The following is an 18547-nucleotide window of genomic DNA, read 5'->3' on the forward strand; positions in this document are numbered from 1 at the left end:
GCGTGCATTCTAACTTTACTCAATTTTTTTGATTTTTCCATTTAAAGCACCACTGTAGAAACTGTGGGGAAATTTTCTGTAATGCCTGCTCTGACAACGAACTGCCTTTGCCTTCTTCACCAAAGCCAGTACGGGTTTGTGATTCCTGTCATGCACTGCTGATCCAGAGATGTTCGTCTAATTTGCCATAAGACTCCAGAACGAAGTCCTTACATATGAAAGTACCTACAATGAATGGTTTATGTATGAACCATGTATATGATGTATTTAGATAGCCCTTCTTAAGCAGCTTTCAGACAGTATTGGTACCAGTTTTATCTTCCACGTATTTCAACTCATGGGAATTAGTAGCTGTAGAATAGCTCCTGTTATTCAAAAAGAACTTTCAACAGGGCATGCTTTAAAGTAACTTTAATTCCTAGTTGATGTAATAGTCATTTAAATTTTAATGCCACTAAAAAGGCCAGAAAACATAGCTAACACACATTTGCCTTATTTTTTAAAGGCCTTCTTAAAAATAGGGGTTCAGATTGTTTTATTCTACAAATTGTTAAATTGGTATTTGATGGTGCCTGTAATTTTAATGCACTTTAAAGCTTCAGAGTTCTCAGATCAGAAATGCATTGAATTTTTTACAAGTATTCGTATTCCAGCTCAACAGACTTGCTAAGATTTCAACCTTAATTACTTGTCCTTTCTGCCCCACTTCCTTTTCCCATTTTGCATTAGAAAAGGCCACTATTTTATCCTATATAATTTCCTTTCCGTCCTTCTCTAATCAGTGTATTTATTGGTATTTTTCAGATATACTAGGTTAAAGTGGTATTATTTTACCTCAACCTTTTCCTTATTTTAGAAGGAAGTTATTTGAAATTATTACTTGCACAGCTTTCCATATGCTACATACACCTGACTCACTAAATTCCTAATTTTTTTAGGGAGGGCTCAACATCTCTATAAATGAAAAAGAAAAAGTGTTTACTAGTAAGGGATTATAGGCTCCTGATTGATTCTCCTGGAGAAGCATTAAAGGAGAAATCTAGTTTGCCCGATAGGACTGAAGTAAAAATTTTTAGATTTCCATTTCAGTAACTTTTAGGAAGCATTACAGTGATCCTCTACTGCACATATGTATACAGTGAAATATTCACCATTTACTGAGTGCCTAGAGCCAGGATCTTGAGATGAAGATGTGGTCTCAGCCCTGCCATGAAATACATGAACTATTTCAAACATGAAAGATTCAATAAACACTAATCCCATTATACCATACTTGTAGCACACCAAGAATATTTAAATATTACCCTTGTAAAGTTAATCCTTTAAACAGCATTACCACTTGGGAGATCACTTTTTCCCCTTTTGGTATTAATTTCAGCCATGCACTTTAAGCCTGTGAACCTTTGTAACAGATCAGATAGGAATCTTTGATTATTCCTAGGAGCATTGTTTTTAGTGAGTTAATCATGGCCACCCTCTTCCCACCTCGAGGTTTGTCTGTAGGATCCTTTCCTCAGAGTATAAATACTTTCAATAGGGTTTAAAAATAATTTTCTAAATTGCCAAAGTATGAAATCAGTATTTTACTTGGATTTATTTTCTTCATATTCACTTAACTTTTGAGGTCTTCAGTTAGAACCGCTGTACAGATTTTTAAGGTGGTCTTTCTTGAATGCTGATGGAAATAGTCGAGATGCATTATATTCTTGAACTGTTTTTTGTATTGATGAGTAAACATTTTTATGATTGCTAAAAATGAGAATAAGCAAATAGGAAATTTCAAATACTAAGTGTTTATTATTGTGCTTATTAGTACAAATTTTAAATCGTGATTTTGCTTAAATTCCAAGGCTGGATTTCGACAAACCATGATTTTCAGTTCCCCTTTAAATTCCTTGCTATTCAAAACTGTTTATCATCATTGGTTTTGGGCTTTTTGTATGCAAGCTTTAATGACAGCAATATAGTTTGCTTCATTTAGTTTGGGCTCTTATTTAAAAGCCATTCATACTAAATTTTGGATTTTGTTATAAAACTTCCAATTTGTATTGTGAACTAATTTTCAAGATTTGCCCTCATAGTATTTATCTTAATGAATTTCACATATCATTCTCTTGTCTAGCCAATACTACCACAATAATGCTATAACGGTGCCAAGGAATTGTGACTGTAATTCTTCTACTCTGCATTGTTTTAAAATGTGAATTTTATAAGCCAAATAAAAGATATGAAAAATTAAGCCTTTTGAAGAACTTGCATTACAACTTTTATACTGTAACTAAACATTTTAATAGGATGGGTCCTGGGAAAATAAAACACAGGATCTTAAAAATAAGTGGTAGAAGTCTAAATGTATAAGATGGATCACTACTTGAGCTAATGGGCTCCATTTAAGCTAACAGTACAAAATCACTACTTAGGTATGTCATTTTGTCTAATAGTCACTTAAGAGTATCTCCTACCAATTGGATTTATAATCAGTAACCGACAAAAAACATTCTAGGACAGATATTATCTCCCACGTTGATATTTATTACATTAATAACATTTCTAGCAAAAACAAGTAACAAGGTCAATAACTGAATTCACATTGACAGGTTTCATTTTGATCCATTAGCCAATTTGGAAAAAAGCCATATTGATCAAAGGGATTAAAAGTAAAAAGCACCTTTTCCTTGCTACATATAGTATTTTTTTTTTTTTTAACACAGTGGCTCTAAAACTCCAAACAGATATCAAATGCAAAATCCAACTTCCAGGACTCATTTTAATTAAAACTATCACATGGACTTGTCTCTTACATTTGTTTAGTCATTTACACAGTTATTAAAAAACAATATGCTTTATTGGGTAGGAAAACTGAAAATACAGCTGAGAGAATTATACTCCATAGTAAATACTTTTGTAGTGAATTCTCATGTCACTGAGAACCTTAACCTAGTCTAAGACATTTTGAGATAACTTACAACTATCACTTTTTTGGAAACATTTTTTGGTACTTCAATCAAGTGCTGAGTGAATTTTATTCTAAAATCTAGGGCTAGAACTTCCAATATTCTCATCCCCAGTAACACAATTATCAATATTCAGAAATCCAGATCTTCAACATTTCAGAGCTATGCCTGATAAATGACATTTGAAAAAGAATGTAGAAATTAGCTGAATTTATACTCCTGAAAACACCTACTCATCTTTAGGATTTATATTTACAGTATTGTCCAGGAGAAAAGAAAAAAGTTACACTATTTTCCAAGTTCTATTTCAGATGTCTGCTTATTAATAAGACTTGTAGTTTATGCAAACGTGAACCATTGTCCTCTAAAATTACACTATACTACTTCTTGTAGAGCTAATAGTAAAATACATCAACCCAAATCTTATGAAAGCAGCACATCCTTAAGGAGTAACTAGTATATAAAAAGTATCAACATCAGTGGTTTGAATATAAAAATTTATTTTTAAGTCAAAGTATGCAACAAATAAAACCTACAGAAAACAGATTTTCCCATCACAATCTGTTGCTTTACCAAATAATATTTTGAAAACACATTCCTTCAGTCATTATAAAGTTCTTAAAATACAAAAGAAATTAAATCTGTAAGAAAGTCTAGTAGACCAGACGCTGTTGTCAGGACTTTTATCTTGGTGGTTATGCTTTAATACATGCCACGCCATCCACCTCCACTCATGCCACCTTGCCCATAGTAACCGCCACTGCCTCCACCACCACGGCCTTAAAAAGAAAAAGTCAAGAACTGTTTTACCAGGAGATAGCAGCACATACTTCATTGAATATGTCTACACACATGGGGCTAACCAATCAAACCACAGTAACCAAAGACACTTACCATAACCACCCAAGCCATCAGGAGTACCATATCCTCCACTGTAATTGTTACCCATTCCCATTCTTCCAACAGATCCATAACCTCCCTGATTATCTTTAAAAAGGAAAAAAAAAAAAAAAAAAAAAAAAAGATTGAGACTGATTGCTAAGTGTATAATTCTACTCATTTAAAAATTTTACCTACCCATTCCATCTCTGCCATAGCCGCCCATTCCAGAACCTCCCATTCCAGAGCCACCTCCAGGAGTAGAATTCAAGAAGAGTTCAATGTACCGATGTTCTTGAAGATAAAAAATAGTAAAAGGGAAGGAATGATGGATCAAATTTATCAAAAGCATAAAAGATAATTAGCTAATATTAATCTGAAATTATGTTTATGGAGACTTCCTAAATCAGTAATAAAAATTAATGCCAGATAGGGCTAAAACCTAAACTACCAAGTTTTGTTCAAACTGTACAATCTTGAACAAGTAAACAGTGGTTGGGGGTCTTTGCTTTCCTTATCTACAAAAAGGGCTGATTATTTCAGAACCAATTAGCATGCTTCTTAAAAATACATTCCATGCCCAAAAAAGTGAATTAGAATCATGAAAATAATGTCCACGAAAACTTATTTTTTACCGAGTACAAAGTGATTTTTTTTTGTCACCAGATTTAGGAAGCATTGGTCAGGGAAAAATTTAATGGTTTGAAACATATTTGATGACATGCAGAAATAATAGCTGGGTTCAAGAGTGGTAAATCTGCAAATGGCACGGGAACTCAGGCAAGTACCAAGTAATACCTATTTTCCCTCTTTAATAACTTAAGCTCAGATAACCGGTTAAGTATGGAGTCTGAATTATCCCTTCAATAAAAAGCCCCCTAGAAAGCCATTAAAGTCTGAACTGTTTTTTTTAAATTAATTTTTATTTATTTATGATAATCACAGAAAGAGAGAGGCAGAGGGAGAAACAGGCTCCATGCACCAGGAGCCCGACGTGGGACTTGATCCCGGGTCTCCAGGATCGTGCCCTGGGCCAAAGGCAGGCGCCAAACCGCTGCGCCACCCAGGGATCCCAAAGTCTGAACTTCTTAAAGGCCATATGGTTTCAGATCCCAGTGACTGCCAAGAGTTACTTAGATCCTGTAACATCTCACATTTGAGGCATTACAAACTATTTTATAAGCAAGCTCACACCTAAGAAATGAAATAGCAAGCCATGGATACCACTTACGCATGTTATTCTTATCTTTAGACATGGCAGCTACAGCATCTTCATGTGTCACAAATTCTACATCTGCTTCTCCTGTTGCTCTGCCATCAGCTCCAATATCAATATGCACTCGTATTGGATTTAGTGGTGAGAAGAACTAAATAAAAGAAAGCACTTATTTTCTATTTACAACTTGTTTCTTACGAATTCTACTTAGATTATTGAAAATAAGTTCAATGACCTTGGTTTTCTCTTATCCATTAAAACCAACCTCTCTACTGCCCTGTATTACAAGGCTAACAAATCAACTACAAAGGTTCTGGGAATATAAGCTTATACACACTTTCTTCACTTCCAAGAAATTTCAAAACTGTTTAAAGGATAAATAGGTCACCAGAGACTTAGAAACATGTGCAGAGAATTAAAATGCTATGATTCAGACCAATGGAATTTGACAAACTGACACAAACTGTATATGGATAGCTCCCAAAATAGATCACTTTCTAATCACAAGTTAACCAGAATGAAGCAATCCTAAAAGGTACCTGGAACTCAGACCAATCAGTTCCCAGTAAGATCTACAGCTGTTTCTTTTAGAGCTAAATAGTAAACAGTCTTGGCTTTGGAAACCAGTGGGTCTCTACTACAACTACTCAACAGGTAAATCAATGGGTGTGACTAGATGCACATGGGCTGAAGTCTGCAGATATGAAACCAACCAGTTTCAAATAAGCATCTACACCCATTATTTTAACACCTTCTGTTTCTAATCATGCCGTGGCTACAAAGCTGAACAACTAAACCTCATGACTTTCTTATGAAAAGGATTTTGATATTAAACTATAAAGAAAAAGATGAGAACATTAAGAATGCTTCAAAATTAGATACCAGGATAAAATACAAAGTCAGCAATAAATTACTAAAATCACTCACATTAGCAATGTCATTTTCAGTTGCACGAAAAGGTAATCCTCTCATATGTACAAAATGTCCACCATGAAAACCTGAACTTGCATCACCAGCTCCACCATAGCCATGTCCTCCCATACCTAAGAGAATAAAATTTCCAAAGATTATAGAAACTATTGATACACGTTAGTAAAGCGTTTCGACAAAACCTTTTTCCCTATATTCTGACAGTCAATAAATCCTTACAGTTGTTCTAAACATTGACTCAACATCAATGTTTACCTGTACATATACATCTGTATAAAGCCCCACATACGTATGCACTAAAATATAAAATATGCTCAAGTTGATTATTTCAATCAAGTCATCTCACCTATTATCACCACTAAATGACTGTAAAATATTAACATACACCTGAGTATGACTTAATTTACCTCTTCCATCTCTCATTCTGTCATCAAAGCCATCGTTTCCATAGCCATAATTATTATAGCCACCATAGTCATCAAAACCTCCATAACCTGCATAATTTAATGAGAAACACATGAATATACTTTCAAGAGATAAATTTCATAATCCAGTAAAAAAAAATTTCATAATCCAGTTTATAAAATCATTTTGTGGTAAGCAGTCTGGTTATATTATTACAAGTTTACAACTCCCAACTTAGTGCATGTGGAAAAAGAAAGCAGTTAGTAACACTCAGTGGAAATAAAAAAAAATCTCAAAAGGACGCATTTAGACATTAAAATTAACTCTCACCCTGATGTCAAACAAATAGTGTCAAAATACGCCAATATCTTCATTCTAATTTCTGTATAACTTATCTAGGTGCCAATATGTGCATCAATCAAGTCCCATAGCTGGCCATGGGAATCCGTATTTTCATGAACAGGTTTTAAAACCCAGTAGGTACTGAAATTACTGCCATTTCTGTATTTCTTGACAAAGTGTCAGGAATATTAAGAAAATGACAACAGAACCTTTGTTCATTAGATACACATACCACCATCATATCCATCACCTCCTCGTCGCATTCTGTCATACATACTTCCACGCCCAGCTCCATAATAACCCCCTCTTCCTCCTATCGGTCTATCATATGGTCCCGGTCGCTGGCCCAGCAATCTTCTTGGTGGATCATAAAATCCTTTGATTTCACTTCTGCTACTTCTGAAGATCTCAATATACCTATTTAAAAATGGTTTAAGGTATAGGTTTCAGCATAAATGTATTAGAATGAATAAGATATTGGGCAAAAATGCAGTAAGTTTTTCTACATCTAGGCACATAACCCAATTTAAATTGCCTAAATACACCATAAATTAACATTTTTTACACCTACAAACTTAATTTAAGTTTTACATAGACAAACTAGTCACTTGAAAACAATTCATATAATATAAATATAATTTTAGCTTGTTTCCTTTAGTACATGATAGGTGTTTAGAAAAAATAGCTGATTAAACAAAAGCATCTATCAACATCCTACAGAGAAATGGAAACAATCTAATTTTAATTTAAGCAAACTATTAGCATTAATTCCCCACCCAAATCTGTAGTTTCCAAGTTAAATTTAGATAATTATCAATTCTTTTAAACTACCCCAGAAAAATGTTATTGTAACCCCCCCATTTAAGCAATAGTGACCCACAACCCCCAAAAATAAAAATTTAACACCATCCCAAACTCTCCATCCCCACCTGTGCCCTATTCTTTCCTTGTGTTTCCCCAGAGCATTTTCTGCTATCTCCTTTGAAGCAAACTGCACGAAGGCCTCCCCTGTGCTTCTCCCCTGGTAGTCCATCGTCAATGTTATCCCATTTGGCACGATTTCCAACCCTTTAACCCAAGGACAAATAACCCCATCAAGGGGAACAGTGTTAAAGGCTGAAACATTCCCATCTGAATCAAATATTTAAAACAAGTCTAAACAAAACAAAACAAACAAAACAAAAAAGCTTAAGTTTCCCATCACCCCATAATACAAGCGGAAGATTTTTTTCAAATATTATTGGATTACATATTTTTTTTGCAACCAGTGTCTTTTTAAATTATGCTAAAAGCTCACCTATGTTACATTTAAAAAGCTAAATCAAATTTAACTATTGCTCCATATGATAATTCATGGTTCATTTCATCATACATAATTACTCTCAAGTTTATTGCACATTAGTTAGGTTTTACATATTCTACACATTCTGTACTGAATATTAAGTGGAGCATATTTCATAACTTAATACATTAACCAAGATATCATACTCAAAAGTCCCCCCAAAAAAATGGGTTTTACAAATTAAAAACTTAGTAGCAATAAAAATATAAAATTAAAATACTACTAAACTTTGACTAATACTAGAGGTACCTTGAAAGAACTGAACTATTTCCTCTTTGCTGCAACCAAATGGCAGTCCACGAAGTCGTACTGTCCCATCACTAGCGTCATTTGGACCATTATGTTTCATAACCCAATCCATCTCAATAACGTTTGATTTAAATGCTATAAAAAATAAACAAGCACATAAAGCAGTCAATCAAAATATACTCTTGCTACAGGTACTGAAGAAACACCACTCAGTGGTGCAAAACAGGAAATATGTGGCTTATTGACAATGCCACAGTTCAAAGGCATGACACTTTCCATTTTGGGATAGACAAAAAGATTGGGAAAAGGGAGTGAAACCCAACTCCTCTGACCAGAAAATATCAAATTTCTAAGAACCAAGTTTTATTTAATGCTGAATCTTAAGAAAACTTCATCTTGATGTCCACTTCAGCCTTTTTCCTTGTCTCTCAAATTTTCATTCACATTTTTTCAGGTTTTACTTATTATTTATTGAATCACTTTGTAAATTCTTTAAAACTTAACTTATTCAAAAGCTGCACACAGCATCACTGTCCACTCACAGTAAGAGGCTCAGTCAAAAGTTCAAGGAGTACTTTGGTTACGTCATTTTTCTAACATCAAAGTCTTAACTTTTTAGATGCATTTTAATTCTAACGCATCAAAATTGTTTTTGAAGGAGGAAAAACTCCTTTATCTATTTTAACTAAATCTAAACACTCCTCAAAAACGTTTTAAAATGAATTAGGGTGAGCTTTAAAACTGAGGTAATCCACTCAAAAGTGAATGCCTTCCAACAGTACCAGTGTTTTTGGAAGCTACCTGTTGGGAAGTTATAGGAGATTGTACATAAAAAAAAAAAAAAAATCAATTCACTGCTTTACTTTTAAACACACACACAAAAAAAACCAAAATACATTCACATTTAAAAAGTATTTTAGGGTACACTGAGAAGCCCTCCTAGCCCTCCAAAAAGAACCCCTCCACATCCAGTTCCCTTCCCAAGAGACAACCATCTTTTCTTTTAGAATTCCAGAACAGTTTATAAAGAGGTTAATGCAGAAGTCCTTCAGCTGCAGAAACTTACCAGACCTTACAAATTTCACTAAACAACTGTAGGAATCCTACTCACCTGAGCATTTCAAACCTTTCCCTCACCACCTCCTCCCCTGTAAACAAAACAGTTTGTTCACTTGATTCCTTTACACTTCAAGATATTGCATAACCATGTTCACTAATATTTGATTTCACACCATCTAATTATATCAGTCCAACAGGGAGAACATCTGCAAGAGTAAAATTTTTTCCCTAGGATCTGTGCATTTAAAATAACCTAAGGTAGAAATTTTCCAAATGTGTTTATTAATCAAATACCTCTGGCATATGAATCACCTTTGATACTTGTTTTGCGGTTTTTAAAATTCTGGGAGTCACTCTAGACAGAGAGGTCCAAAGTGGGAAGACTATGATTTTTGTATCAGACTTTACAACTAATTTTTAGGCACACCAATACCAGGCATGAATTTTTGAGAGAACTGGTTTTGAATCCCTATTCTGCCACTCACTGGCTGGCTGATTTAAGCAAACTTAACCTCTGTATTCAGCTCTAAAATATAGCAGTGGTGCCCATACCTCGCTGGACTGTTTAAAGACTCAAATCATTTATTAATGCTAAGTCTGCAGTATGGTAATCATTCAATGGTAGCCATTCTTACTGGATTTTAAGGGATCCTGTAAAACTACTGAAATATACCACAAACCTTCAAGGATGAAAAACTATCTTGAGTCTTAAAAGGAAATAAAGATAGAAGGCATTTCCAAAGTCAACATAGGCTTAAAGCTTTCAAGTTTCTTAGGACTTGTCCAAGATAGAGGGAAAAAAGGAGGATTTTGGGAAAGGTTTACTAGAACATGTGTTAGGAAGGTAAAAAATACTGTTCTAGAGTAGTCCTGAAAGACGGAGACCCTGAAATCAGTTTGGCAAAAAAGTTGAGACATAGAGTGTATCTACCATTTTCTTAAAGCAAAAACAAAACACCCCCCCCCCGAAAAAAACTTTTTAAAAATGACACCAACTTCAAAAAAAGAAAAAAGAATGGCTTTCCCATAAAAGGTGATTCAAGAATAGAAGAAGGAAAAAGTGGAGGGGGGGTAACTTTTCTGGAGTTAGTAACTCAAGAAAAATTTAAGTATTTTGCAAAACCAATCTAATCTGTTGTGAAAAGACCTTAATGTGTGATGCTTCTTCTCATTTAGCCCATTTCTTTCTTCATTGTAAAGACACTTTGGGGAACAAAAAAGGATGGAAATTGACTTATCTTTTTTTTTTATTGACTTATCTTTACTATAAAACTTAAGCCCTTTCCAAGAAACACTAGCAAGCAAAATAGTTTTTTTTCAATCAGTCCATACCAAAGAGAACTATATAAACATAGTATTAAGTCTATAAATACCACACAAAGCAATTTTAACTTGAGGAAAAGTTCATCAGATTCAAAAGACAAACTATTTTATAGGATGACTCTCCACTCAACATGTATCATGTATTAGAGTATGCATCTTAAAGCCACACTAGACTTCTTCAAAATGAGTCTAGAATTCTAGTTACAAAACAAAACCAACAAACTCTTGAGACATACAAAAGACAATCTGCTCTAATACATTAATAAAGTGTCCCAGAAACTACCTGGAATTTATTAATTATTCAGGATAATCCATCTGAACCTTTCTTTGCAACAGTGTCATGACTAATCTTAATTCTGCTTTAAGACTTCCCAAGTGTTAGCACCAATTAAAAAAAGTTGAACTAAGATAACTGTAGTCAGTTTTGAATGAGACTTTAATTTCCTAAAAGTTATGCTAGGTCAAAGAGACCAGTCACAAACGTCCACATACTGTATGATTTTTAAACAGGTCAAGTTTGTTCTTTGTAACACAGGCATATGCTATCATCTTCTGAAGCATAATACATAAAAGTTACAGTGTGATGCATCAAATAACTTTATAAATGGAAACCCACTCGCCCTAAAAAATGAGAATGAACTTCAAACTCTGGCAAAAAGTGGTAATATGTCTAACTAAAATGAAAAATTTACATCATTTCCCCTTCCCAATGTGCTCGGTCCTTAATTTTCAGTAGAAAAAAGACACTAATAATACCTAAAGGGAGGTGAAGTCTAAACTTACAAAGGAGTTTCTTTCCTAAAACAAAGTAACCATCACCTACTGCAGCTCAGCCACTTGTTTACCCAAATAAGAACACGGTTATTAAAAATATAAAGGCAATTAGCAATCAAGATGGATTTCCAGATTGTGATGCAGATGAGAGCAGAAAAAAGGGTTTCTAGGGTAATCCAATTAGGAAAGCAGTTTTATCATGAACTGTATCACAGGAAACTGGGCTTTTTCAAAGACTACTAAATTCAGACCATCTTCAACAACAGAAAGGCTTTTTCGTTTGTTTGTTTTGTTTTTTTTTTTTTTAAAAGCTGAAAACGGTAGGTAAGAGTTCTTGTAAAGATTCACAGCTGTTACTGGAAACTGTTACTCTCAGGCCTTGCCTGTCACTTTTGTATCCTATTCAGTAGAAATTACCAAATTCTCTCCTAAGGACCAAAAATCATCACCCTACCATATGACTGGGCTTTCGGTTTGTCTTTTTGTTGAGTAGGCTTATTTTCTAGGTCAAAATATTACCACAGTCTTATACCAAATAAAAAAACATGCTCAGCTACCAAAAGAAAAATTAACGCTAACTGAATGTTGGATGTATTTTACTTCTACAACCTCCTTGCACAACGTGTAATCTTTGGAGATTTAATACTGAAAAGCCAATAACTCAATTCCTACACAAATTTATGCCATCACGGATTGTTTTAACCGTCTCCTAAAGGTAAAACTCCTACTTAAATTATAACCCAGTATGTGCCAAACTACACAAAACCATTGCTAAACCACCCACCCCCGCCCAAAAGTTCAGAAACCTCTATCATAATTCACTGGGCCCAGACGACCTATTTGAAATAGGCCCATTTCACATTCCTAGGACAAGTCACCCGCTTTTTACTGCTTACAAAACAAACTACCCATAAAGTCTTTACGTTTAAGATAAACGTCAGAAGGAATAAAAAAAAAAAAACCCAAAACCAAAACACCCTTTGGAAAAATAAGTACGTACTCTTTTCGAAGTTCCAAATCTGGAATATAAGGGCCGGCTAAGCGTCCTTTATTCCTCCCCGGAGACTTTTCGTTTATCTAGCTGCCCTAGAGACCAGAGAGCTAAGGAGAGTACGCCCCTTCCCCCCCTCCCGACACCCCTCCGTCCGGCAGCCAAGCTTGGCTTTAAAACCTTCGCCACCGGGCGGCGGAATTACAAAGGAGGCCGTCTGCCTCCTTTGTCCTGGATTTGGGAGTTGAGCGCCTTCGTCGCCATTGGCTTTCCTCCCCCAGCTCCAGCCTCTCTCATCTTGGGAACCTGCGTCAGAAGTCACTCGCAGTCCCGCCAGCCCTGGTAGCCCAGCCGAGACTGCGGAGGAAGGGAGGCCGCGGTGGGAGGCCAGGCCCATCCGGCGCCATTTCCATCGGGAGCGCGCCCGCCAGCCCAGACCGCCCCCCCCACCCCAAATGCCCAGCCTTTCCCTGCTCGCTTCGCTCCCCACCCTCATCCCTTACGGGGCGCTCTGACCTCCCCCCCCGGCCTTCTAAATCAGTTTTCGGAAGCTGAGGGGCAAAAAGTAGTAAGAGAGGGGAAGGGCGGGAAGCCGAGGTGGCCGCGCCACCGTACCCAAGATGGCGGAGGCCAAACCAGCAGGGAAAGAGGGGAAATGCTGGATGACCCCCCACTCCGGGCCTCAGTTTCGTCCACCGAATTTCACCTGAGCAAGTGTTCCCCCCGCCCCGGCAGGCCGCCCTCCGTGAAGTGGGAGATCGCCTGGGAGGCGTAGCGTGGCCGCCTCCGAGCGGCGACCTCCACACTCCCCCCCCCCCGTCTCTTTCGTCCTTCTCCCGACTCAGCTCTTGAAACCACCAGCCCAACCTACCCCCTTTTACTTCAGATACCCTGTCGGGCAACAGTAACGCCGACTCCGGTGCCCGCGGGGTCGGTCGTGGAAGGAGGAGAAGTCGCTCGCCTCGTGTAGCGCTCACCACAACGGTTCTCCCAACCGTCTCCGGCGGCGGCAACCGCTAAGGGAGCTGCGCAGCAGAGCGACTGGCTTGGGGGGATGGGAGAGAGCGAGCGAGAAGGAGGGGGTGGGGCGAGAGCAACGGAGACCTGCCGGCCCGCTCTCGCGAGACCAGAGAGGCGAGCCCGCCTCGGTGCTGGCCGCTGGAAGCGCGCGTGCGCGCTGGTGGGTTGACCAGTTTGTTGGGGAAAGAAGTGGGGAATAGCGGAGCTAGTCCAATTAGAGACGCGGGTTACCGTAAAACTGTTAAATGCGTAGAGCCCACCTTTCCGCCCCGCTCCGGAGGATGTGAAGTGGCCGTGGTAGTTCTGCCAGTGTGTGTGTTGAAGCGGTGCGGAGAAATTCTCCGAAGGACAGATTCCATAGAGGCCCTACCTACCCTTGCCCCAGCGTCACGTGCGGGGAAGGGATGCCACGTGGTTCGGCGGCCAAAGGCGAAGAGGGCTTTTCTTGGGAGGTTTGCGTTATGCAGTAAAAGTAAGTGTTTCCCCGCTGCGAAGATACAAGAGCGTCCTCCAGACTCTCATTTGGGCTTAGTCCGAGGCCCCTCCTCCTGGCACTAGGCGCCGGCCCCGCCCTCGCCCTCCTCCCCTCTCGGTTTCCCTATAGCTCGTCTCGAGGGAAAGTTACTCGCTTTCTCCTGTGCCTGCCTTCCTGTTTGCTCGCTCCTGCTTTTCAACTCTTCACTTTGTATTGAAGTGTAATTAACGTACAGTGATTATATTACTTCGAGGTGTACAACGCTGGTGGCACAATTCTATACTCAAGGCTCACTAGGAAAAGTAGTCACTGTTACCACAACCCTTTTTTTTTTAATTAAGATTTTTATCCATTTATTCATGGGAGACCCAGGGAGAGAGAGGTAGAGACACAGGCAGAGGGAGAAGCAGGCTCCACGCAGGGAGCCCGACGCGGGACTCCATCCCGGGACTCCGGGATCACACCCTGAGCCAAAGGCGAATGCTCAGCCGCTGAGCCACCCAGGCGTCCCACCATATAGCCTTATAATACCGACTATATTCCCTATTTTGGGCTTTTCACCTCTGTGACTTATTTTGTAACTGGAAACTTATACCTCTTAATCCCCTTTATCTATTTCACCCATCCCCTCTGGCAGCCTTCTCCCTATTGAGTTCATTTGTTTTTTGTTAGTTTCACCTCTCCCACTTTATAACCTCAGTGACAAATTAGGCACCCATGATTGACAAGTTCGGGTTGTTTTCTTTTTTTTTTTTTTTTTATAAATTTTTATTTATTTATGATAGTCACACACACACAGAGAGAGAGGCAGAGACACAGGCAGAGGGAGAAGCAGGCTCCATGCACTGGGAGCCCGATGTGGGATTCGATCCCAGGTCTCCAGGATCGCGCCCTGGGCCAAAGGCAGGCGCCAAACCGCTGCGCCACCCAGGGATCCCGTCGGGTTGTTTTCTAAATAGGGCTTTGCATTCTTGAAAATTGCACGTACAAGTGACACCTAACACCTTTGGGTTGTGTTGTCCCACCGCCAAGGTCCTAAGTGACACCGAATGGCTTTTGTTTGTTTTCTTTTTTTTTGTTTGTTTGTTTTTAAGCCAAATTCCTGTGGGAAGGTTGCAGGGCTGTTCTGTTAAAGAGATCAATGCAAGTTAAAGTGCAAATGTAGGAACCGTTTATGAAGTGCAAGGGAGGAAAGAAAATGAATTTGAACACAGGGATGTTTCTGTAGGTTGGAAATGTGGACGAAAGTAGGATGCAAACCTTTCATTTCCAGCCAAAGACCTATTACAGAGATTGGGAAGCCCTTGAGGTGGGATAAGGTGGGTAACGGGATGTTAGCAGTGGAGAAGCTTGAATAATGTTTTACCCCATGAAATCTCATGTGTAGGGTGGAGGCAGGAGGTCAGTTACCTGCATAAAATGGAAATTTCCATGTCATGGTTTAATTCACCCTCAAACCTGCTTTACACAAGTGTGGGACAGTAAGAATTGTCTAGGTCATAGTGCCCTATTGCTTTTCTTGAGCCGGCTCCCTCAACCTCTTAGAGAAAGGGGGATGGGGCAGTGTGGTCATCATTACAAGACACAGAAAAACAAAATGTAACACTTTGTTACAAAACCATAATGAAACATTGTGGTTCACATTTATTAAGAACTTGCTTAAGCTAGTGCTGTGCTCAATCCACTGAATCCTTAAGATCCTAAAGGAGCATAATTATTGCTCCCATTTTACAGATGAGTTGCCTGAGTTTGAGAAGTACAGAAAGTTGCTCAAGGTCACACACTTAGTGACAGAAGCTAGGATTTGAATCTAGATGGTTCTTACTCCAGGGGCTAAGATCTTAAAGCACTCCGGACCTTCTTTGGGTTGCATATAACTTAACTATGCTTTAAGGGAACAAGCATTTTAGGCAAATTGAAGTTACTTCCCCTAACAAACATTACCAACTCAGGAGACCTGCAGTTAATGGTTCATTGGCTGGAGACTTTTGAACAGGCCTGAAACTTGATGTCCTGATGTCACTGACACCTTGAGCCCCTCCTCCAATTAAAAAAAAAAAAAAAAAGCTATATTAGTAAGATTCCAAACTTCCACACTTCAGATGGAGTTCTTCCCTGGGTTCAAGTTCTATCACTTTCAGCCTGATTTGGTAGATGGAATTCTGTAATCCCTTTCATCCCTTGCCTGAATTCAAACAATATATTTAGTGCCTGACTGAGTTTGGCATTCTTTCCACATACTAATTTGTATGGTTATGGGCCACAATCCTAAAATCATTCTAATGACTTTTCACCCCTGAACTTCAAATTTTCTTTGTGTGATAGCCACAATTCCCTTATATCAGGCACTCTGCTGTTTGCCACAGTGAATGCTTAGGAAGGACTTGAAATTAGGACATGCATTCCTTTTAGTTTTTTATTATTACAGCAAGTAGGAAACTTTGAATTAAAAAATATGCACTAATTTTGGGGCAAACCTAATTTTTAAAAATAATTTTGTTTTTATTTATTTATTTAAAGTAATCTCTGCACCCAATGTGGGGCTTGAACCCACACCTCAGAGATCAAGAGTCTCATGTTCTATTGACTGAGCTAGCCAACCAGGCACCCCAGGGACAAATCTAATTTTTCTTTGGCTTCCTACTTTACTTCTTTTATAAAAAAAAAAAAAAAAAAAAAAAAAAAAAAAAGTCTAACAAGTATTCCCATTTGCAAATTGAATTTTGTAAGTCTTGGTGAGATTGGTTCACCACTGCTCCAGTGATCCCCTACAGAATTGTTTCCAGATTGATCTCTGTGGAATTGTTTCCATAGCGATGGTTAGAACTAAGGGCTCCCAGCTGCTTTCAGGATTTTGTTTTCTCTTTGTCTTCCTTTTGGTCATTTCAGTGCTTCAGTGCTTTCCTATTAGCATAGAGATCAGAGGGACCCTGGAGAGGATCTTCTTAGAGGCCATAATGAGAGAAAAGATGAAAAAGGAGAAGGAAATGGAAGTACACCACCAAGAGAAAAACAAGACAACGAACATGTGATCATGTATTACACCATCAGGATGAAGAGGAGAGGAAAATTCCATGCAGAGCCCAGAGAAAGAGAAAGAGAAATTAAAAGAAAATGCACCCTCCTGGGAGAGGGAAGCACATTCACTAAAAATTAGTTAAAATAGTTGTTTGCATTACCCCACTGGCATTCTAAAATAACATAAAAACTGGGTTGCCAGGGATCCCTGGGTGGCGCAGCGGTTTAGCGCCTGCCTTTGGCCCAGGGCGCGATCCTGGAGACCCGGGATCGAATCCCACGTCGGGCTCCCGGTGCATGGAGCCTGCTTCTCCCTCAGCCTATGACTCTGCCTCTCTCTCTCTCTCTCTCTCTCTCTCTCTCTCTCTGTGACTATCATAAATAAATAAAAAAAAAAATTAAAAAAAAACTGGGTTGCCATAATTTTATTGCCTATATGGAAAGCAAATAAGCTAAAAAAAGGTAACAACTATTTAATTAGTTTTTAACACTAAATTATTACATACTAAGTAAACAAATGGGAACTTAAAAGGAAGAAAGCACCCAACACACTCTCTAATTTTTGAAAATAATGAGAAGTATTTAAAAGATTTTTAAAAATATTTATTTATTCATGAGACACAGAGAAAGAGAGGCAGAGACATAGGCAAAGTGAGAAGCAGGCTCCTTACAGGGAGCCCCATGTGGGACTCGATCCAGGGAGTCCAGGATCACGCCCTGAGCTGAAGACAGACACTCAACCACTGAGCCACCCAGGCGTCCCAAGAAGTTTTTTTTTTAAAAAAAGATTTTGTTTATTTATTCATGAGGGACACACAGAGAGAGGCAGAGACAGAAACAGGCTCCCTGTGGGGAGCCTGATATGGAACTCCATCCCAGGACCCCAAGATCATGACCTGAGCCAAAGGCAGATGCTCAACCACTGAGCCACCCAGGTGCCCTGAAAATAATTAGAAGTATTGAACATTCTTTCTATTCTGGTGGATTGTTGTGAAGAACGGGGACAACAGCTACAAAAGATAGCTGCTTAGGAATTTATTTTTAAAAGATTTTATTTATTCATGAGAGACACACAGAGACAGAGAGACAGAGATACAGGCAGAGGGAGAAGCAGGCTCCATGCAGGGAGCCCGATGTGGGACTCGATCCTGGAACTCCAGGATCACACTCTGGGCCAAAGACTGAACCGCTGAGCCACCCAGGGATCCCCGCTACTTAGGAATTTAAATCAAATTATTGTACAGCTTTTAATGTGTCATAAGCATATTAGTAACTAGAAATAGCACAGATAATAGAGCAACAGACTGTTTCCTGTTGATTTTAAGTTTCTGAGTGGCAGATGAAAATATAGGTTTCATTATATATATACACCTGTGTCTCAGTGTACAAACAATATTGGTAGAGCACTTTAAGGAACTAATTCTTCTTTTTTTTTTTTTTAAAGTAGGCTTCATGCCTAGTGTAGAGCCTAATACGCGGCTTGAACTCATGACCCTGAAATGGAAATCTGAGCTGAGATCAAAAGTCAGATGCTTAGCTGTCTGAGCCACCCAGGCGCCCCATAAGTAAG

The 18547-nt window shown here is 38.5% G+C and overlaps 3 protein-coding genes across 13 annotated transcripts in view; 2 read left to right on the forward strand and 1 right to left on the reverse strand.

Moving 5' to 3' along the window:
- Window positions 1–2239, forward strand: part of RUFY2 (RUN and FYVE domain containing 2) — a 52895-nt gene extending 50656 nt beyond the window's left edge. For all 3 annotated transcript variants that reach the window (XM_055325508.1, XM_055325506.1, XM_055325507.1), the window contains exon 18: window positions 48–2239. In XM_055325508.1, the coding sequence (XP_055181483.1) occupies window positions 48–191 (144 nt within the window). In that variant the 3' untranslated portion in view covers window positions 192–2239. The remainder of the gene's footprint in view (window positions 1–47) is intronic.
- A 272-nt stretch (window positions 2240–2511) lies between these two features.
- Window positions 2512–13837, reverse strand: HNRNPH3 (heterogeneous nuclear ribonucleoprotein H3). Of its 6 annotated transcripts, none has more exons than XM_055325512.1 (10): window positions 13745–13837; window positions 8318–8452; window positions 7656–7794; window positions 6959–7143; window positions 6387–6473; window positions 5977–6092; window positions 5065–5200; window positions 4032–4127; window positions 3849–3941; window positions 2512–3733 (listed from the first exon to the last, which is right to left on the reverse strand). In XM_055325512.1, exons 2-10 carry the CDS (start codon window positions 8427–8429, stop codon window positions 3657–3659), a joined length of 1041 nt encoding a protein of 346 aa, XP_055181487.1. In that variant the 5' UTR covers window positions 8430–8452; window positions 13745–13837; the 3' UTR covers window positions 2512–3656. The 6 variants fall into 6 exon arrangements, with proteins under 6 accessions (XP_055181487.1, XP_055181490.1, XP_055181488.1 ...); XM_055325515.1 differs by lacking the exon at window positions 13745–13837 and adding an exon at window positions 13355–13527; XM_055325513.1 differs by lacking the exon at window positions 13745–13837 and adding an exon at window positions 13336–13489 and having other exon boundaries at window positions 7004–7143.
- The window catches only part of PBLD (phenazine biosynthesis like protein domain containing), a 46799-nt gene continuing 42072 nt past the window's right edge, over window positions 13821–18547 (forward strand). For all 4 annotated transcript variants that reach the window (XR_008664384.1, XM_055325519.1, XM_055325516.1 and 1 more), the window contains exon 1: window positions 13821–13956. The gene's annotated coding sequence lies outside the window, so the exon portion shown is untranslated. The remainder of the gene's footprint in view (window positions 13957–18547) is intronic.

This window comes from Nyctereutes procyonoides, unplaced genomic scaffold (genome assembly GCF_905146905.1).
Source record: "Nyctereutes procyonoides isolate TBG_1078 unplaced genomic scaffold, NYPRO_anot_genome, whole genome shotgun sequence".
Taxonomy (NCBI): domain Eukaryota; kingdom Metazoa; phylum Chordata; class Mammalia; order Carnivora; family Canidae; genus Nyctereutes; species Nyctereutes procyonoides.